Genomic DNA, 22,305 nt, shown 5'->3' with positions numbered 1-22,305 from the left:
CAGCTCGGAGCCTGGAGCCTGCTTTGGATTCTGTCTCCCTCTCTCTCTGCCCCTAAATAATTCCCATTCTGTCTCCGTCTCTCTCAAAAATAAATAAACATTAAAAAAAATTAATAAAAAATGCCAGTATGGCATCAAAGTCGTCCGGGTCAGCAGCCCGACACATCCACGTGCTGGCCGCCTCAGGCAGGACAGAACCGCACAGCTCCACACGGAAGGCCCTGCCGGCCCAGACAAGAGTGTCACAAACCACAAGCTAGGCCCCACCACTCCGCCCTCCAGACCTCGGCAGCAGACCCTCTTGACATCTCCGGCTTGTCCCAAGCTGGTGTTCCTCTCTGTCCCCTGAGCCCTCCTCCCCACCGTCCATGCCCAAGGTGGCTCCCAGGCCCCCTGCTGCCACAGGAGAGAAGACCTCTGCACACCACACACGAGCGCTTCCCCCCATGGCCACAAACGCCCTCACTTCCTCGCTGGACGGCTCCTCGAGCACACAGCCAGCCTGCCCTCCTGCCACCGAGGCTCACTGCTCCTTGCAGCCTCCCAGAGTGGACAGGCTGGGTCCCATAGCCCCAGGCACCTGAGGCCACCGTGGGTGACAGCGCAGAGGTGATGACGTACGTCCACATAATTGACACGTCACTCACAGCAGGCGCCTCTGGGATCAGGGAACACATGAGTCACGGCAGGATCCCCACAGACCCTAACATAGCCACAGACAGACTGTGATCAGGCCTGGCCCCTGAAGCCCCAGCTGGCGTCTTCAGGGACAGACAGCACTGATGACGTGGAAGCCACCCTCTCCCCCTCGACAGCCCTGGCACCAAGCCCACAAATGGCCTGGTGTGACGTGTTCATGACCCCTGTGATCCTTGGACCGGGCCTGAGGACACCGGAGGCACCACACATTTTCTGCCAGCAGAGGGCTGGCCCCGAGAGGCCCAAGGGGAAACCACACACCAAAGCACCAGCTCCCCAGCTCTGCCACGCTGGCAGCTCTCTCTGAAGCCCCCAGGTGGGCCAGCAGACCAAGCTCCTGAGTATGTTCTCATCAGAACCCAGCCTTGGGGACAATCCTGCTTGTGAAGCCGCAGGAGATAGCTTTCTCTCGATACGATAATCTATCCTATTTCCCTTTACGCCTATGCTGTCGGGAAGCTCAAACAAACCCCAGCATCCAGTTACAATATCCTGTCTGGGCTCCTGGCACAGTTCTATATTCTCCTTCTCAGTGTGGTTTTCAGTAACTCTTTTTTCCTACCTGCCCTTCTGCACACAAGCTATCTGGCTATCACATGTGCTTTTCAGAAGTTGGTAAGGGTGGAAAGGGTCTGAAAGTAAAATCATGCTTAAACTAAACCAGCAACAACTCAGGTCTTGTGCCGAGCAAAGGGCCAGGGGGAGAACAGCGAGGATTTGACAGAGGAGCGGGAAAGGCAGGGCCAGGGCAGGCGCTGGCCAAGCCACAGCAGAGCAGTGGTCCTGGGAGAGCAGGGCCGTGGCACAAGGGGCAGTGCTGGTGGCTGACCAGCCCCTGACCACACAGAAGCTGGGGCTAGGCAGGTCCAGACGGCCATGGTGCAGGACCCTCCACCCTGAGAACAGCAGCAAGCAGGGCAGGCCTGGCTCCAGGAGCTCAGGCTGGGGCCGCAGGGAGAGCAGGTGCAGAGTGCGACCCTGCTGTGCCCACAGTGTGCACTGGGGAGTGCACCTGTGAATGTGTGCAGGCACGTGTGGGAGCGTGTGGGGGTGTCAGTGTCTCAAGGAACGTCACGCATGAGCATGAGCACGTGCGTTCTGGAAGAACCTATGCCGCGGTGTGGCCTGTGGCTCTTTCTGGGGAACGGGGTGGGGGCAGACCAGAGGAGTCCGCGTCTTGCTGCTTATGTTCCGTTTGGATTTGTCACAGTGCGTCACTTCCGGTCTTGAGAAGAGAAACAGACCAGCACCGCATGCTGCTTTCGCACGTGTGTGCGGGCTCCCCGAGCAGCCGCAGTCCCGGCCGGGGGGCCCTCACCTGGTGTCGGAGAACTCCAGGCTGGTGAGGTTGAGGACCCGCTTGCGGTTGGTGCTGTAGTAATAGTCCACAAACTCTTTCAGCTTCATCTTGCAGTCCTTCTGCTTGGCGACATCCGTCACGTCCACGCTCCGCTCTGGGCCTGCGGGCAGGGCAGGGGGTGAGGCCGTGAGGGGCCAGGGCGTGCAGCCCGCCCCCGCCGCACCGGGCTGCCCTGTGGGCTCCCTGCTGAGAGGCAGGGGTGCAGGGAGGCGGCTGAGACACAAGCCTCCGCGGGAGGGGGCCCGGCAGACGGGAACCCCACATAAACAACATGGGACACACATTTTAAAAATCAAAAAATCAAAAACTCCTACACTTCTAGGGCTCCAACTTATTATCCTGAAAACTGGTAAGTTAAAGGAAAAACATTTTCCCCACGTTTTCTGTAGTTGACGAGGAAAAGTTCAGGGTGAAAATCACCGATGACAGTTCCTTAAGGAACTGGCGAGGGTGAGCTCCTCACACTGACTCCTAATTAGTAGTGGGAGAAAGGCGCACAGGACTAACGGCCTCGTCCCTCCCAGCAGTCCCCAGGGGCTGCTCAGACCCGGGCTGCGGGCTGACGGGCCCTTCTGTGCGGGTGGCCAGGCACCACAGGCTGACGGGCGGGAGCGCCCCAGCCCCGAAGCGGCTGCCGTCCCCCTGAATGTGAATCTGAGTGTCTGTCCAGGTGGTGCAGGAACCACTGGGGACAGAGGAGCGAGTTACATGACACCACGGGTACACCGTTGGCCAGATCCCCCACATGGGACGTTCTCTAGGACCAGCAACCCCAACCCTCCCACAGCCTCGGGAATGGGGAGATGCTGAGAGGCATAAAAACCACATGCAGTGTGTAGGTCTGGTCTGGGCTCTGATTCAAACAGCGAACTGGAAGGGGCGTCTGGGGCGCCTGGGGTGACTGAGGCGGGGCTCTGATGCTACTGAGCAGCCCGCGGCTGCAACGACGTCAAATCATCTGTCAGAGCCCCTGCTGGGGTTTCCGTGGGAGAAGTGATGTACGTGCCACAGCTTTGCTTTAAATTTGGGGGTGCAGACACAGAAAGCCGGCCAAGATCTTGTGGTTTTGTGGCCAGTACTGGGCACAGGGGAGTTTACTTCCCTTGGGGTGTGTGTGTGTGTGTGTGTGAAAACGTCCATAATAAAACAAGTAAGGAGAAGGGAGAGCATTTACAACACAAGCCTCTAAGACATGCCTCCCCGTCGGCTAAGCTGCTTCCAGCTCCCGCAGACAGCGCTATGGTGGAGCGGGCAGTGCCTGGGGCCGGCCCTCTGTGCTCTCTGTGGCCAGCTGAGCCAGGGCCTGGGTGCCAGCTGTGGCAAGATGACACTAGCTACCGGTGACGTCCGGCACCTGGCAGGCATGAACTAGATCTTAGCTGTTATTCTAGGGGCTGCGGCCGGGCACAGATGGCCCCGATGGGGCTCCCTTCTCTCTGCCTGCCATAGGGGGCCTGGGCACCAGCCTTCTTGGGCTCTGTCCTCCTCTTGCACGGGCCACACCCCCAAGCCCCAGCCACCTTGGGGCCTCAGAGTCTGGGCCGTGTGGCCCCACCTCACAGACGATGCCCAAGCATACAGTTTCTTCCCTCCACCCGGAGGTGTCCCGACTGAGGGTGCCCACAATGCTGGTTGCTGCCAAGGGGACGGGAGACAGGCTGGACAGGGCAGCACCAGCGGGAGCCGGAGGGATCCAGAGAGGAAGGGTCCTGGGGCAGACCAAGGGTGCCCCAGGCTGGCCCAGGAGAGGCTGAGGGGGGCACAGCACAAACCTCAAAGGCAGGGGCCCTCCATTACCACCATTAGCACCCAACAGAATGGATTTTGCAGCTGGCAGAATGAAAGGGTCCCAAGACAGGCCCCTTTGCAGTCAGAATAACTGACTGGGGGGACGGCCAGGGTCACGTGTCATTTTAGTGGGACATGGGGTCTAATTCTAAGAAGAGTGCCCTGAACGTACACGGAGACCCCGAATCACAGCGCTCACACAGCATGGGGACCAGCCAGGGCCTAAGGCGAGCAGGCTCCAGGGTGGCCACTCACCCACGTAGTTCTCGACGTCACTGACATAGAAGGTGGGGGCTGGGACTGCCAGGCCCAGCCCGTCTTTCTTGGGTACGAGGATGGGCTCAGTGAAGCCGTGCTCCTCCATGTAGCCCAGCGTGAGCTGGCTGCCGGGCACACGGACCACCACGTCTTCCGCGCTGCGGGAAAAGCGGGGGTCGGAGGTCACGCCGGCCAGGGTTCCGGCCCCGCAGCACCGGGACAGGCCTGGATAGGGCCTCAGAGCCGGAGACATGCAACCTGGGCTCCCACGCCCTGGGAGGAGGGCTCGTCCCCAGCACCACGCCCAGGGGTCATGGGGGAGCGACGTGGCTTGGACCCACATCCATCACAGACGTTGGACCTCAAGGTCCAGGAGGCCCAGGAAGGGGAAACACAGAGACCAACCCTCCTACCACAGCAGAGAAAGGCAGAGCGTGGGCAGGATCCCTCCCCTGCCCCTTGCCCTACCTGCCCACCCTCCATAACATTCCTCCCATGTGCACAGAGATTAGATCCTGCACGGCGCTGGGGCTGGGCCTGAGGACACAGCAGATAGAGACAAACCCCTTCCAGGGAGAATCCACTCCCTGCACAAGCCAAGCACAGGGTCTAAGGGCAACCTGGGGTGCTGCGGTCAGTGGCTCCCCTGCCCAGCTTGCCCAGCTGCGTGTTGGGCACTGCCCGGGGCACCAGGAACCTTTGAGGCCCAGCTGGAGAGCCTCCATGGTGACGCTGGAGATGGGCTTCCATCAGACAAGCATGCAAGGTCGTAAGCCCACCGCTGAGAGCAGAGCTCAGGGGGAAGACAGCAGGGGTCAGCGTCAGAGCAGCCTGTCCAGGCCTGGAGGGGCAGGATTGAGAGGCACATGTCCCGGGCAGAAGGGGGTTGCCGGCCAAGCCCTGGAGTGGGGAGAATGTGGCCAGGGGTGGGGAGGGAGAAGGAGCCCAGCAGCCGGGGGTAGGGGGTGAGCGGGCCGAGTGCGCAGCAGCTCAGGTGGCCTGTCTGACCGGCAGCGGGCCTCTGCCTCATGCCGAGAGCACTGGGGAGCCACTGGACAGCTTGAGCAGGGCAACAACAGCTGGAGGTCAATCCGATGGCTGTGTGGACGGACGGAGAGCTGCCGCGGGAGCAGGCTGGACATCGCGACCAGGGAGGAGGCTCAGCTCACGGACCAGGAGGCAGTGGTGGGCGAAAGGGTGGAGGAACAGGGGAGGTGACGGCAGACAGCTGAGGGACTAAGGGCTGGAGGAGAGCAGGCGTGTGCGGGGGACAGATCCGCAGCTGACTTGGGACAGACTTGGACTGAGGACGGGTCAGGAGCTCACAGGCTGCAGAGGGAGGCCGAAGCCGCCGGCCAAGAGACAGCCTGGGCAGGGCGGGGGATCAGGGGGAGGTGTAAACTCCGAGGGCCAGGGGCGAGAGCAGAGTCCCCACAACTCCCAGGGAGAGCGGTCAGCAGGAGAGGAGGACAGGCAGGTGGAGGACAGCCAGGGGAGCACGGGGTTGTGGCTCCAAGGAAGACAGTGCTCGAGAGGAAGGAGCTGCAAGGCCATGTCCCACCAAGAGGGAGCACGTGGGGCAGTTAGGGTGAGGACGGAGGAGGGACCTTCGGGTGGGACCAGTGCTGACAGAGCATTAGGTTCAGGCCAGGAGTGGGTGGCGGGTGTGTGAGCGGCAGCACTGGGACAGTGCAGGGTCATCTGTGGAAGCCCCGGGGTAGCCAGAGGGAGACGGTGTCCGGACAAACCGGGATCCCATGCCCTCATGTCACACAGCCCCACGTACCAGGTCTGGGACTGCCAAACCCATGAGGACCCAGCAAAGACAAACACACACTGGTTCTACGGGGACACCTCTGGGCCCAGGGCAGACAGGCCGCCTCACAGAATGACGGAAGACATATCCACCAGAGCACGGGTCCGGGGACTGAGCACAATGGACGGCTGGGAAACATACTAACCACATTCACAGGGATAATGGGAGGACGCAGCAGAGGGCAGGGAGGGAGGACAACAGAGCAAGCAACATTGACAATGACCTAGCAGAAATTCTACACGTGAAAAACGTCACTTTTGAAAAAATTTAAAAACTCAACAGATGCATTCAATAGTAGCTGCACGCCCCCCCCCCCCAAATGGTCAATTTGATGGAATACTTGAAAAATAATACAGAGAAAGGGGGTGAAATGCTACTTAAAAAGAAAACAGGCCATTTTTCAGAACTGAGATAAGATACAATTCCTCAAATTAAAAGATCTTACTGAGTCCTGAGTAGAACTGATAAAAACAAAGCACATCCAGACGCACTGTAGCATATCTGTGGAACATCAGAGACAACGAGGCAATCTGAAAAGTCTTCAGATAAAAAAAACAGATTTGCCAAAACCAAACAGTAAACAGATGAACAAACACCAGCCACTAGGCTGACAACAGACATCTCGTGAACAACAAGAGATGCCAAATGACAACAGAATAACAGTATCTTCAAAGAATTCAAGGAAAATAAATTTACTCTAAAATTTTAGGCCCATTTTAGAAAATTAGAATCATTTAAGAACACAGATGAAATGAAAACATTTTCAAAAATAGAATAATTCTATAGGCCTTTACTAAACCACTAAAGGATATAATTCAATAAGAGAGAAATCAAATCTAGAAGAAAGAAATGAGACTCAAGAAATAAGAGAAAATTGAGCTATGGATTTCACACAATCCCTGTCAGAACACCTGTTGACGTCTTTGCAGAAATGGACAAGCTGAACTTGGAAAGCTGACGGGAAGTGCAAAGCTCCCAGACGACCAAAACAGTCTTTACAAAGAACAAAGTTGAGGACACTGACCAACTTCAAAATTCACTGCAAAGCTACAGTAATCAAGACCGTGTGGTGCCAGCATGAGAAGAGAGAAGAGACATATGGATCGGTGCGGCAGAACCGAGTGTCCAGAAATAAACCCAAACATCTGTGGCCAACTGCTTTTTCATCAGGAACGCCAGGACAACTCAATGGAGAATAAAACAGTCATTTCAATAAATGGTGCATGAGAGAACTGGACGTCCACATGCAAAAGAATTAAGCGGGATCCTACCTCACGTCATAGACAAAAACTAACTCAAACTGAGTTGAAGACCTATACATAAAGGCTGGAACTGTAAAACTTTCAGAAGAAAACACACACACAGACATAAATCTTCACAACCTTTAATCTGGCAATGGTTTCCTAGAAGCCAAAACCACGAGCAGCAAGAACAAGAAGAATGAATTCGATGCCATCAAAATTATAAACATTTGCGTTTCAAAGGACACCATGAAGAAAGTGGAAAGGCAACCACGGGACAGGAGAAAGTATCTGATTGGTGGCAAGTACCTAGAATACGTAGGCAATAAAAAGACAACCCAACAAATGAGTGGAACTGGACTAATGGCTTCAACTCCAACATGTAAAGAGCTTGGAAATGGTCATTCCTGTCCTCACAACAAGAAAAAAGCTGAACAGACTGAATACCAAGGAATTTTCTTAGATTCACTGAACATTAGGGTTACAGGGCAAACGGTCACCCCCAGAATCTGGGGAGACAGGCAAACACAGAGAATCACCACTGAGAGGACCTTACCTGAGGCAGAAGCGGCTGGAGGCGGTAACTGAGAGGATAATTAAAGTGATTTCTGACGAAGTGCAGAGGCTGGGTGTGAACTAGCTTCAGAGTTAAGAACTCATGGGGCCCAGCCTCAGAGAAGACCCACCTTCATGGGTTCTACCCACAGGTTCTCCTGGTGAAGATCTGTCCTATTTCAGACATGGTTGGGGGAGAGCAATTATGTGTAAATATACTCCGAGTGTTCTCCATAACAAAAGCCTACCTTCCAGGAGCACTTACTTAACCAGACCATCCTCCTCTGATGGGGGAAGGGCAAGTGCCCACCCACACCCCTGACGCCACTAGCTTCCTGTCTTAGGGAAGAAGAGCAAAAGCGAAGGCCAAGAAATGCTTCCAAAGGTAACAGCCCAGAGCCTCGGGCCCACTGAAACACTGAGGTGTGTTATTCAATTACAGGACACTTCCCCTCCCCCAATCCTACTACCATACAACAGTATAATGGTAGTTGAGTATAGCCGAGACAGCTGCAGGACAGATTCTATTTAAGAAGGAGTTGTTAGGGACACCCAGCAAGAACAGGAGAGGAGGAAAACACAAGGGAACTAGGAGAAAGTCATGTGTCTGGCACCTACAGCTACAACAACACAACCCAGCCCCTGGTCTGGTCAACACAAAACCTCACTCTAAATGCATAATCACCTCAGTTCCTTTGACTCAATACATCATGTCCAGCTTTCACCAAAAAATCACAAGATGCGCTAAACGGCAAAAGACCATAGTCTTAAGACACAAAGCAAATCACCTCACCCCTGTCAGAACAGCTGAAATCAAAAAGACAAGAAACAACAGGTGTCACCGAGGATGTGGAGAAAAAGGAACCTTCTTGCACTGCTGGTGGGAATGCAAACTGTGCAACCTCTCTGGAGAACAGCGTGGAGGGTCCTTAAAAAATTAAAAATAGAATTACGTGGTGGCCCGGTAATTCCACTACTGGGTATTTACCTAAAGAAAATGAAAACACTAATTCAAAAAGACACGTCCTGAAGTTTATAGCAGCGCTATCAGAAGCAGCCAAGATACAGAAAGCCCAAATGTCCATTGACTGATAAATGGACAAAGAAGATGTGGTGTGTATACGCACACACATATACACACACACATACACACACGATGGAATATTACTCAGACATAAAACAAATGCAATCTTGCCATTTGCAACAACATGGATGGAGTTAGAGAGTATAATGGTAAGTATAATAAAAATAAGTCAGGCAGAGAAAGACAAACACCATATGATTTCACTCATATGTGGAATTTAAGAAACAAAAGAAATGAACAAAGAATGGGGAGTCTGGGTGGCTCAGTCAGTTAAGTGTCCGACTTCGGCTCAGGTCATGATCTCACAGTTCATGTGTTCGAGCCCCATGTCAGGCTCTGTGCTGACAGGTCAGAGCCTGGAGCCTGCTTCATGGATTCTCTGTCTTCCTCTCTGCCCCTCCCCCACTTGTTCTCTCTCTCTCTCTCTCTCTCTCTCTCTCTCTCTCTCCCAAAATAAATAAAACATTAAAATAATTAAAAAAAAAAAAACAAGAAGAAGAAAGAGACAAACAAAAAAGGCAGACTCTTAAATATAGAAGACAAACTGGCGGTTACCAGAGGGAAGTCTGTCTGTGGGGGGACGGGTGAAACAGGTGAAGGGGGTTGAGGGTACGTTTATCATGATGAGCACTGAGTGATACTCATGTGCAGAAGATGATACTTCTGCTCATGTACAGAAGTATTGAGTCATTATATCGTACACCTGAAACTAATATAACAATGTATGTTAATTATACCTCAATTAAAAAATAAAGTTTTAAAAATATCAGGACATAGCTCAGCTATAGCACAGAATTTGGAAATATAAGATAGGAATTTTTTTTTAATTATGATTAATATGTTAGGAGTGCTAATGGAAAAAGTGGAAAACATGCAAGAACAGAAGAAAATGTAAGCAGAGAAGCAAACACTCTAAGATTCAAAAGGAAATGATAGAAATAATAAAAAATGGTAACAGAAATGAAGAATGCCTTTGATGGGCTCATTGGTAGACTGGATGTGGCTAAGAAAAGACTCAGTAAGCTTGAAGTTAATAACATCTGCTCAGCCTGAAGCATAAAGAGAAAAAAGAATGAAAAAAGCAGGGAACAGAATATCCAAGAATATACAGAACAATTACAGAAAGAGCACGTGTGCATGACGAGAACACCAAAAATAAAAGAGAGAGAAAGGAGCAGTGTTTGAAGCAGGAGAAATGTTGGAAGTAATAATGGCTGAGAATTTTCTAAAATTAATGGCAGATGTGAAACCACAGATCCAGAAAACTGAGACCACACCAAGTATGATTAAATACTTGAAAACTATACCTAGACATGTCGTAATCAAACTGCAAAACAGGGGAGGCAATATCCTGACAGAGGCCACATGAGAAAGATCTACCTCTGGCATGACAGCGTGAAGAGCCCTGAGGACCCAAAACCCAATGAAACTCGTGAAAATTACTGTGAAAAACAACTATTCAAAACCTCTGGAAATGGTTCTAAGAGCAAATAGCAAATGGAGAAACATCTAGTCTAGAAAATCTATGAAAACCTGGCAGGAAAGGCATGTGCCTGTGATATATGGGCCGAGACCATTCTTCCCTCTACCCCACTGGATCGGCCAGGAGACCTCCCTCAGGAAGGCCGCGGCCAAGGACACAGGAAAGCTGAGTGGGAGCTCTCCCCAGCTTCCAAGCAGAGGGCTTTGTCCAGGAGGAACAGGACGGCAGCCTTTCTCATCCTGCACCAGCCGTCTGTTCCTAATTCTCAGTCTCACGCAAGGGCAGACAAGACATGGGGGGGAGCTCCCTTCTTCCCCTTGGCCCACACTTGTGGAACTGAGGCTGTACCCCAAGCGTAGCACCCTGAAAATGATGGGGCCCTGATCATCTTTGTCTGGTCTCTTCTACTTAACATTCTACTAGAAGTCCTAGCCAGAGCAATCAAGCAAGAAAAAAAAGGCAACACAGATTGGAAGGGAAGAAAGGAAACTATTCACAGATGACATGATCTCGTATATAGAAAGGTGTAAGGAATCTACTAAAAAGCTATTAGAACTAATAAACCAGCTCAGCAAGGTTGCAGGATACAAGATGAATATACTTGAACTCTATTTCAGTACCATAGCAATGAACCCTCTGGAAATAAAATTAAGAAAACAATTTCATTTAAAAGAGCATCAAAAAGAATAAATTACTTAGGAATAAACTTAACAAAGGAAGTACAAAACTCTCAAAACTACAAAACACTATTGAAGGAAATATAAAAGATCTTAATAAATGGAAGAATACCCATGTTCATAGGTCAGAAGACTTTGCATTTTTCAGATGCCAATACTTTGATTCTACTGATGTACAGATTCAACACAATCCATATCAGCTGACTTCTCTGTAGGCCTCACAAGCTGATTCTAAAATTCATATGGAATTCCAGCAGACCAAGAATGGCCAGAAGGATTTTTAAAAAGAAAAACAAAGCTGGAAGGGCACCTGGGTGGCTCAGTCAGTTAAGCGTCCTCCTTCAAATGAGGTCATGATCCCACGGTTCGTGAGTTCGAGCCCCATGTCAGGCTCTGTGCTAACAGCTCAGAGCCTGGCGCCTGCCTGGGATTCTGTGACTCCCTCTCTCTCTGCTCCTCCCCTGGCTCGTGCTCTGTCTCTCTGCTCTCTCAAAAATAATAAACATTAAAAAATATTCAATAGAAAGAAAGAAAGAAAGAAAGAAAGAAAGAAAGAAAAGCAAAGCTGGAGGACTCATACTTCTTCATTTCAAAACGTACTGCAAAGCACAGTAGTCCAGGCAATGTGAGACCAGCCTAAGGATAAACAGATTAGTGGAACAGAACTGAGTGTCCAGAAGTAAATGCATATACTTACAGCTAAGAGCCAAGACCATTTAATAGAAAAAGAGAGGTCTTTTTACAAATAGTGCAGGGACAAATGGAGAGATGCGTGCAAAAAAAAAAAAAAAAAAAAAAAAAAGTTAGATCCTTATCTCACCCTATATGAAGAAATTAACTCAAAATGTATCAAAAACAAAACTGTAAGACCTAAAACCTACAAAACTCTTAGAAGTTTTGTAGAAGGTAATTTTCATGATCTGGGGTTTGGATCTGGCAAATGATCCTCAGCTATGACAACGAAAGCACAAGTAACAAAATAAAAAACGGATAAACTGGACTCCGTCAAAGTTACAAATGTTGGTGCTTCAAAGGACATGATCAAGAAAGTGAAATGTCTACAAAACAGGATAAAGTATTCACGAATCATTTATCTGTTAAGAGACTTGTATCTAAAATATATAAAAAACTCTCTTAATAATTAAAAGACACAAAAATTAAAAATAGGCAAAGGGTCCGAACTGACATTTCTCCAAGGAAGACATACAAACGACTACCACGCACATGAAAAGATGCTCAACGTGAGTTTTCATGAGGGAAATGCAGGTCAGACCAGAGAGAGAGAAAGCCTCACACCGTAAGGATGGTTCGAATCAAAATGCCAGAGAATTGCAAGGGCCGGCAAGGGTGATCAGAAACTGGGACCCTCACGCTCCGCTGCTGGGAACGACAGTGGCGTAACCACTGTGGAGACCAGTCCAGCAGTTTCTCAGACAACTGAACATGGACCACTACTCCTGAAAACATGGAAACACATGTCCCCCCAGAATCCTGTATAAGAACGTTTATAGCAGAACTATCTGCAGTAGCCAAACATCAGAACCCCAGCGTGTCAGCTGACGAATGGATAAACAACGTGTGGTCTGTCCACACAACAGAATGTTAAACAGACATCGGGGTGGGGATGCAAACATTCTAAACCGGCTGCTGGTGGCGCACACGTCTGTGAACGCACCGAAGACCACTGAGTTGTACCCTTGAAATGGGCGAACTGTAAGGTCTGTGAGTTGTATCTCAGTAAAAGTCGCGGGAAGGAAAGAAGCCAGAGGAGGGAGGTAACTTGTCTGTGGAGGCTCACGGGTAAGAGTCATACTGGGTCCCTCACGAGACACTATGCATGCAAGAAGACAGTGGGGCAAAATATTTGAAGTGCTAAAAGGAAAAGGACCCACCACGTAGGATTCTGGGTCCAGTGAGTTACTCTAAAAGTAGAGAAGAAACCTTGACAGACAAACAAAAGTCTTCCGGCTATGAGGGGCCAAGGGGGCGCAGAGCAGCTTGAAGAGCACATGTCCACGAGTCAGGGTCCCCGCAGTCCTGCCCCTGCCCTCTGCCCTCGACCCGCACGCAGCACATGGGTGCGGGCAGGCGGTCTCTGAGAAGGGGACCTGGGGACAGCCTGTCAGGCCCAGGGGCAGAGGGCCACGTCTGGAGGGTGGTCTTGGGCAGGACCCCAGCCCCCACTCCTCGCCCGCCAGAACCTGAGTTCAGCAGCCTCCCCCTCAGGAAGGTTCCGTGGAAAGGGCCACACCAGGTGGTGGGGGGATACATGAGCCCAGAGGAAGAGGGTCCCCAACACCTGACCTGCAGGTGCTGAGAAGGAAGAGGTCAGCCCCAGAGCTGGGAGCGCCTAGGGCTTAGGGGGGCTGTGCCGCTCCCCTGGAGGGAAGGCTGTGCCCCTGAGCCCCCCAGGACGAGGCCGCCACCGCCCACCTGGGGAAGGTCCGACTCCGCAGCTCCTTGATGAAGAGCTGGCTGCCGTTCTGGACGGGCTTCACGTCGGGCGTCTGCCCTGGGCCGTGTTTGTGCCAGGCCCGCTTCTTCTTCACTGTGGGGAGACAGGGGCAGATGGCACCCAGCGTGGGCCCTCCCCTCCCCGCACCACAGGGGCCCGGCCCAGAGGGCAGCTGAGGAGCTGTGAACACTGAGACTCCAGCCTCCGCAGAGGCAGCGCCCCCAATGTCCCCGGGGGGTCACCCACCCACCCACCCCCGGCCCCTGTGACCTCCCACCCTCCTTGGGTCACGGCCCCACCCCTGCCCTGCCCCTCCCACCCCTCTGGCTCAGCCGACCCCAAAGCTGGGGGAGCCCGGGACCCTTCCCATTAGCACCCAGTCCGCTGAGAGCGCGTCAGAGGCACCTACCGGGAGGTCCCACCAAGGGGACGCCTCCCCTCAAGCTTGTCACCTCCCTGCTGCAACGTTTGCTGCCCTAAGCCCACCACCGGGGCAGGAGCGGGCTGGCACCGCCCTCTGTAGCTCCCGCCCTTCCCACACCCCTCCTGTGCCACCTTGTACTCCTGTGTGTCCCCCTCTGACACCGCCACCCTGACCACTGACTCCAACTCTCCTTTCCTCGTGTGTGCTCCCAGGGCACCGGGCACCCCACCCTGGACTCTTTACACGCAAGTGTGTGCACACACCCCTAGTGGACTGTGACACATTCGCACACATGTGCACATGCACACACATGTACCTATACACGTACAAGCACACACCCGTGTGCATGCCCACGCAGCAGACACAGAACATTCGTGTGCACACACATGTATACACACATTCACACACCTATTGGACTGACACATTTGCACACACATACATGTGCACAGGTATGCACACACAATCACCCATGTGCACACCCATGAGGTGCACACAGAACACACATGTGCACACATACTTACTGAACTGTGGCACATTTGTACACACATGCATATGCACACATACGTGCCTTTGGACCCACAAGCACACACCCATGTGCACACCCATGCAGTGCACACAGTACATGCACGTGCACACACATATACACACACACCTACTGGACTCTGGTGCACTTGCATACATGTGCATGTGCACACATGTGTGTGCATGCACAAGGACATACCCGTGTGCACGCCCATGCAGTGCACACAGAACATGCACGTGCACACACACATACACACACACTCACACACTCCTACTGGACTGCAAGCCCCTGGAGGGGAGGGAAGCAATTTCCTTATGGCCCCAGCCTCTGCCCAGGGCAGCCCCTGGTGACTCGGTGAGTGAGGACAGCACTGGCACAGAGACCTGTCCCTGGCAGCTGCTGGGTGGGCTGTGAAACAAGCTGGCCCCATGACAGACATGAGACTAGATCTGAGGGACTGCCAGAGGACCCTCAGGATGCCCATCCCTCACAGACAAGGACAGGGAGGGGGCTGCCACCAATGACCCTTGAGCCTGCCTCCAACAATGGTGTGATATTTCCATCACCCTTGTTTGCCATGGCCAGGGTGTGAGTGGATGTTATGGAAACCCAGCAAGATCCTGTAGAGGGGGGACTCGAACTGGGGGTTCTGGTGGTGGCCCGAGGCACAGATGAGAGACGGAAGGGCTCCATCACTTGTCCAAATCTTTCTTGCCCCACCAGCCTGTAACTGTGTGACCTTGGGCAAGTTACTGGGCATCTCTGTGTTGCATCTTTAATAGCGAGGTCCGGGACCCTCATGAGCTACAGGAGGGGAAGGGTGTACAGTGCCCCGTCCACTCCAGGAGCTCTGTGGGGCCCACTGCGTGCACGGCCCCTCCTCTTGGCAAGGCTGCTTGGGCTGAAACCATTTGTTCACAGGGCTCAGTCCCACTCTGGACCCTTGGGCTCTCCCCACACACCCACGGTGCCTGGCACAGCCCAGCACTAGTGGGTATGCAGGATGTCTGTGAATGGCTGGTCTCCTGGGCACTGCACTGGCACCTCAGTGCCCACCCTCCTCCCTCTGGTTACCCTGGCTCAGGCCTTTTCTTCTCAGCGGTTTGCCAAGTGCTTGCTGAGCAGCCCAGCTCCGCACGGGGGTCACCAAAGCCACAGCTGGCCTGAGAGCCATCCCTGCTTCCTGAAGAGCCAGCAGGCTCAGAGGGAGAGGGTGCTCACAGCCAAGGCAGGGCCTCGGGGCGGGGACACAACTCTGACAATGGCTCAGGTCACCCTGACTCTGAAACCAACCTCCATATCATCATCCTTTCTTCTGAGCCCACAACTGCATCAGGACGTGACCCTGGGCCGCCTCTCATGCCCCAGGCTTTAGACTTTACCAGGTGCCCCCCACCGAAGGGCGTGGAGAGCGAGGGCAGCCGTGCATGGCCACAGAGGAGCGTTGTGGGCCTCGGCGATGGGGCTGCCTCTGATGGGAGGCGAGCCTGGCTCCCGGCCACTTACCAGGGGTTCCACGCATCCAGGGATCAAGGCGGGGGTGGAAGGGGCAGCCCAGCCCGCACACTGGCCACCATGGGTGACACCACAGGTGGGGGAGACCAGCGGGGAGACAGATACCCCAGTGCTGTCTGGGGGGCAGCTGAGGTCGGGAGAAGGGAGGCATTGCGGAGGGGACCCCATGGGGGCCCTTCGAGGTCCCCCCAAGCTGGCACATGCATCTGCCCCACTCCCCACATCCCAAGGTCTCCCCAGCAGGTGTGCGGAGGCAAGAGGACACAGATGCCTGGCACCAGGGCCCTGGCCCCAGGGGCCGTGTGGGGAAACCAAGCCTTGGAGGGCAGGTGCAGCCGGGTGATGGGGGTACAGATGTAAAGGGCAGTGGGGGAAGCAGCGGCGCCCCCACACTCCTGCCAGGACCCAGGCCTGGGAAGCAGGGGCTGACCGGGCTGGTGGCCTTCCTGGGCCCTAACTCCGGACTGGGCATCGAGGAGCACCTGGAGGAGAGACTGGCCCACGTGACGCTGTGGCCGGAGCGTGTGGCCAGGATAACAGCCAGACGCGGAACCTCAAGGGAGGCAGGGTGAGCTCTGGGCACTCCTCGCGCAGCCCTGGCCGGCGGGCTCCTTCCCTCCCTGGGGCCCAAAGGCCAGGGTCCTCTTGTCGTGGCACCCCACCCCCTCTGACAAGGCACCCTGGGACATCTGCCCAGCGGGAGGCTGGAGCGTGGGGGTGCCAGGTGCCCACCCCCCAGGGCAGCACAGCCTCATGGGCACGGGGAGGAGGGGTGTAAGCATCAGGGGAGCAGCCAGAGCTGGACACGCAGTGCAGGGTCAGAGCTGCTGTAAGGGCCGAGCCCCCCACTCCTGGGAGCCCTCCTGACTCCTTGCCAGGCCCCAAATCTGTGTGAATTGGGTAAACCTGTGAGCCCCCACCCTCATCTCAGTGCCCACCCCAAGCCCACCCAGGGCGTCCCTGGCGCAGCCCACAGGCTTGGGGGGCCTCCTGGGGATGTCGGGACAGCGGGAGCCCTCACCATGGAGGGTCTGACTGGAGCAGATGCAGCAAACTGGCCAGCGTGTCACGGACAGTGACGAGCTCCGGTCTGGGCACAGACACACCTCAAGCGCAGACTGATGGGTGACCGGTGTGCACACTGGTGGGAAGTCCTAGCCTCTGCACCTCTCTCCCTCGTGGACACGTGGCCTCCAGTAGCAACAAGACTTGTAAAACACACGTGCACAGGCACACACATGCACACACGTGCAAACACACGTGCATATTCTTGTACGCACACGACACTCATGCACACGTGTGCCCGCGTTCATGCACACACCCACACACGTGGACGCACATGTGAACATTTCTGCGCACATTCATGCACACACATAACATGCATGTGCACACACACGCAGAGCCAGGGAGGGGCCGCCGTGCCCACATGCCCCGGGGGCTACCTGGCTAGAAGTGCCAGGAAGGGTCGCCCGCACTTGGCTTTCAGCATCAGTACAGGGCCCCGGTACAGGGCAGCTGGGACTCCCCAGCGCAGGGGCAGGGTCTCAGTCAGCAGGCACACATGCCCTCAACAGTGGGTAAGCTCACGGTCAGGGAAAGGGGGTTCCAGGACACGCGGCGATGTGGAAGTCACATTGTATGTGAGCACCACCACGCACCTCGGCACCCCACTATCGCCCAACTTGAGCCCCGATTCATGGAAGAGCCCCCAGACCACAGGGCCTTGCCCCACCCTCCCTCAGGCCACTCGGCTCTGTTGTGGGGCAGGCGGGGTCTCCTAGCTCCAGTCCTGCTCTGTCCCTGCCCTGCCCCAGGACCACATGGTGTGACCGCCCAGTCCCCACCCTATTCATCCCCCCAGGCCCTGAGCCTCCTCTGTGGCTCATGAGGTGTTGGGAGATGTCGGTTAACCCACAGGGTGACAGTCACCCTCCCACATCTGCTGTAAAGCAGTGACCAGAATGATGTTCAGGTAATCACAGCAGACTGTGAGCGCCAGCTCCTGGGGGACGAGGATAATTCAGGGACCCGGGAACCTTCCTGCTGCTCTCACACATTGATGCTTTACCGCGTGATGACCATATGCCAGGGGCTGGAGAATGAGAGCCCAGCCGATGCAGCCCCGCGGCCACCTGGTGACCATGGTGCACAGGCCAGAGGTGACCCCACCTGCCTCTCCCAGCTGGTCTCCCAGTGACCAGAGCACAGCCCCCAAAACCGCCAGGGCCAGCCCCCCCCCCCCCAGAACAGGGTGCTGGCACCCTCGCTTACCCACGCTGGATCCACAGTAATCACCCCCCATGAGCTGGGGATCCAGTCTCTGCCTTGTGACTGGACACCAGGAGGGGCGCTCCCTTTGAAGGGGGTGAAAGGCCTCCTGGTGCCTGGGGCCAGATGTGGCCCCCACCCCCCTCCCCCAGTTAACCCAGGGCTCAGGATGACAGGGCTATCATCAGCTACCCAGCCAGGGTCAGTGTCCAGCCCGCACCTTCTATGAGCACCCACGCCTCCCAGCCCAGGCCAGAAACCTGAGGCCACGTTAATACCCCCATGCCATTTGTCTTGTCCCCAGGCCAGGCCCCTCCCAAGACACCTGCGGACCAGGGCACACCCGCTATGTGGTCTCAGCCTCAGAACTCCCCTCCTAGCAGGGACACAGCCCCCCATGGAGCCACCATGGATGAGCCTGCTCCCTAAGGAGCCCCCACAGGATGTGCCACACCCCCACGGGACCAGCAGGCAGTTTGAGAAGGGGCCTCTCCCAGCAGAGGGCACTGGAGAAGAGACAGCAGATCCCCAACACAGGCACTCCCAGACCTTGCATGGTGTTCCCATCTCAGATGGGCCTGGCCTCTCTGAGAGTACAACCTGGGTGGCTTCAGTTGCACCCATGGGCAGGAGCCGATCAGGAGGTCAGTGACAGGTCCACAGGGGCAGGAGCAGGTCGGGAGGGGCAGTGACAGGTCCATAGGGGCAGTGCGCAGGGCCGGCAGTAGCCCCAGGCACCAGTGTGCAACTACCCAGGGCGTTCACCCAGAAAGCCAGGCCAGGGCGACTGCAAACTGAGGGTCAGCAGCACAGCCTCTACTTACGGGTAGACTTCCCGTGGGTTTTCTCGCAGTTGGGGCAGTGGTATATGTCGATGTCCGGGGCCTCCTCCTCTTCCACTCCCACACAGCTGAAACAGAGGAAACACAGATGTGGCCAGCATTCAATGCCTCAAGTACTCGCCCAGCAGAACTTTAGGCAACTCCTGCTCAGCCCACAGGAGGGGCCCGCAGTGGTGTGAGTGCAAACGGAGCAGACCATGTGTGAGGACAGTGGCCCACGAGGACAGGACAGGGGAAGAGGAGGAGGAAGGAGGCAGGGGCAAGGACGATCTTGCTACGCATGACCAGCACACACAGAGGGACCAGGCCGTCCAGCAGGCCTGCCTTCATGAGGCCACCGCTATCCTGTCACCTAGAACCAGAGAGGCCAAGGGTGTCTCAGAGGTGGGCTGCCCCCACCACTTCACCGGGGGCAGCTCGGGGCTATGGGTTAGGCCCCTCCTGACCCCATGGGGGGCTCCTGTCCCAGGGGGTGGTACTGCAGCGCTGGGACAACTGAGTATCAAAAGAATGAAGTTGAATCCCTACCTCACACCATATAAAAAATTGACTAAACATGGATCAACAACCTAAATACAAGGCCTAGCACTGTAAAGCTCTAAGACGAGGACATGGTACACCCTCACGACCATGGATTTGGTCAATGGATTCCTAAATAGGACACCAAAAACACAAGCAACAAAACAAAAAATAAACTGGGTATCATCAAAATGTAGAACTCTTGTGCATTAAAGGTCACTACAAAGAAAGTAAAAAGGTAACATGGAGAATGGGAGAAAGTATTTGCAAAGCACTAGCGTCCAAAAGGCACAACGAGCTTTACAGCTCAGCAACAAAAGGAACCACAAATCAACTATTAAACGGGCAAAGGGCCTGAACAGGCATTTCTCCAAAGGTGAGATGCAAACGGCCCACAAGCTCAGGAAAGACGCTCATCATCCTTAGTCATCTAAAGTCACCGGAATGTGCATCAAAACCATGAGATGCCACCCACACCCATGAGAATGGCTACAACTTTCACAAGAATAAAACGCTGGGAAAACAGCAAGTGCTGGTGGGGCTGTGGTAAAATGAGAACCCTCTTCCATCGCTGGCGAGAATACAAAGATGGCACAGCATCTATGGAAATGGTTTGACGGTCCCCCAAAAGCTCACACACAGAATTACAAGAGGCCCCAGCAATCCCACTCCTGAGTCTGTGCCCCAAAGACCTGGGAATGGGGACTCCAACACCAATGTTCACAGCAGTATGGATCCCAACGACCAAAATGCCCATCAGCTGATGAATCGATGATACATATGGCACATCCACATAACGGAGCAGTACTCAGCCCTAAAAAGGAAGGGGTGCTGGCACCTGCTGCAGCATGGGTGAACCCCAGAAACTCAAGCTGAGTGAAAGAAGCCAGACACAGAAGGTCACGTGTGGGACGACTCCATCCGTATGCAGTGCTCGGAGGAGGTAGAGGACCGACCAGCGGAGCCAGAGGCTGGGGGTGGGGAATGGGCAGTGACGGTTCAGTGGACACGGGGTCCGTTTTTGGGGTCAAATATTTTGGAACTGGGTGGAGGCAATGTCTGCACGACACGGGGAAGGTACTAAATGCCACTAAAGCGTTCACTTTAAAATGGTTAAGTTTCACGTTATGTGAATTTTATGTCAATGAAAAAGACAACGGACCTGCCTGCGTCCATGTCATTGGCCACCACCGTCACCCAGCCATCACTAAGGCTGGCTGAGCGCTCCCTCTGTACCGGGCAGCACCGAGGACTGTACTGGACGCGTGCGATCCCGCGGCGGCGATGACCATCACTCGCCCCATCACGAGGAGGAGCCCGGGTGCTCCAGGTAAGGCTGCTGCCCAGACCCCAAGCGCCCCCTCACTGTGGCCCCTGCCCCCTGGCCCAGGGGGCGCTCTGCGCACGAGACCCTCCGCAGCCACTGCGGCCCCAGGGCCCTAGACACTGCCTGCCACAGCTGCCACGGGCCACCATCCCGGGAGCAGAGCCTGAGCCCAGAAAGGCCCTGGCAAATGATTTTGAACACATGGAGTCTACTCTTCACCTCAGAACACAAATCGAGCTCAAGTCCCCGCGGCCTAAAGAGTCAGGTGTAAAAGACAAAGCCGTCCAGAGAGGCTATGAGGGTGCGTTTGTCTGCTCGCTTTCTAAACAAACAAACAAACACAAAGCAAATCGGAGAGGACACTGCCGAGCTGAGAGAGAGCTCCAGGCCCACGGCAAACTGGCAAACTTTGAAGTCCCAACTACAGAAAACACCTGCAGCAAATACGCAGTGTCCCTACCTGCCCGCCAGGAACCATGCAGGAGGCGCATTTCCCCAGTGGAAGAACACGTCTGCGGCCCACTAACCACCAGGAGAGGGGGGAGCGAGACCCACATTACCAGGTCAGCCACCCGGCAGATGCATCAGACCAGACACTCTGATCTGGAAACACTGCAGGCGGGGGGCACCCTGGGGACAGCAAACAGCCAGATCACCCCTGGTCTGTCTCCACAGCCCACCCTGCCCACCAGTGCCCCAGCGAGCGACGGCACATCTCCCACGCTGTCCCCACCCCCTATCGGCAGCCAGCTCCCTCCCGTGCCTCAGACCCACCTTGGCAGCCTGGCAGCTCACTCAGCCCCCTCCCCCGGGAGGGGGAGCTCTGCACCCCGAACCCTGGGTCAGCTGGCCTCAGTGTGCTCGTCCGTCGATCAGAGACCACACTGGTGTGAGGCCAGCAGGGGCTGAGCAACGGCACAGCTGGGCACGCGGTGAGCCCCCATCACCCGCACCCTCCAGCATTTGCGCGCTTGAGCAAGAGGCAGAGCCCTGCAGACATTCAGGTCCCATTGGGTCTAGAAACCGGACCCCAAACCCACACCCATGTGTACATCCCACGTCCACACCTTGTGTCCACACCCCATGTCCACACCTTATGTCTACTTGCCCATTCTACACCCTGCATCCACACCAGAGTCCACACCCCAGGCCTATGCCCTGACTGTACATCCTTTATCCACACCCAGAGCCACACCTCATGGCCAAACCCCACATCCACACCGCGTGTCCACACCTGGAGTCCCTGCCCTGAGTCCACACTGCTCCAGGCTGCCTGTCACACTGGCAGCTCCTGGAACAGACAGATGTCCAGGATGGCCACGGGTACCTAGGTCCCATCACGTACTCCTGCCTGGCCACAAGACTCTAGGGACACACAAGGAGCCCACCATGCACATAGGATGTCTGAGGTCAGATCAAACTCAGCCACACAGACGGGGGCTCTTCCATTGGTCAGGGGTCAGGTGCACGG

At 54.9% G+C, this 22,305-nt stretch overlaps 1 protein-coding gene across 1 annotated transcript in view; it reads right to left on the bottom strand.

Annotated features, from left to right (window-relative positions):
- Positions 1-20,799, bottom strand: part of PHF2 (PHD finger protein 2) — a 40,858-nt gene extending 20,059 nt beyond the window's left edge. The window contains exons 1-5 of the mRNA XM_049632673.1: positions 20,766-20,799; positions 18,971-19,096; positions 13,395-13,509; positions 4,103-4,263; positions 2,018-2,159 (exon numbers count right to left, since the gene is read on the bottom strand). Of these exons, the coding sequence (XP_049488630.1) occupies positions 2,018-2,159; positions 4,103-4,263; positions 13,395-13,509; positions 18,971-19,096; positions 20,766-20,799 (578 nt within the window). The remainder of the gene's footprint in view (positions 1-2,017; positions 2,160-4,102; positions 4,264-13,394; positions 13,510-18,970; positions 19,097-20,765) is intronic.
- Between the last annotated feature and the right edge of the window lie 1,506 nt (positions 20,800-22,305).

The sequence above is a fragment of the Panthera uncia genome, chromosome D4 (genome assembly GCF_023721935.1).
Source record: "Panthera uncia isolate 11264 chromosome D4, Puncia_PCG_1.0, whole genome shotgun sequence".
Lineage (NCBI taxonomy): Eukaryota > Metazoa > Chordata > Mammalia > Carnivora > Felidae > Panthera > Panthera uncia.
The sequence above is the reverse complement of the archived record's forward strand: the minus strand, read 5'-3'. Positions and strand labels throughout refer to the sequence as shown.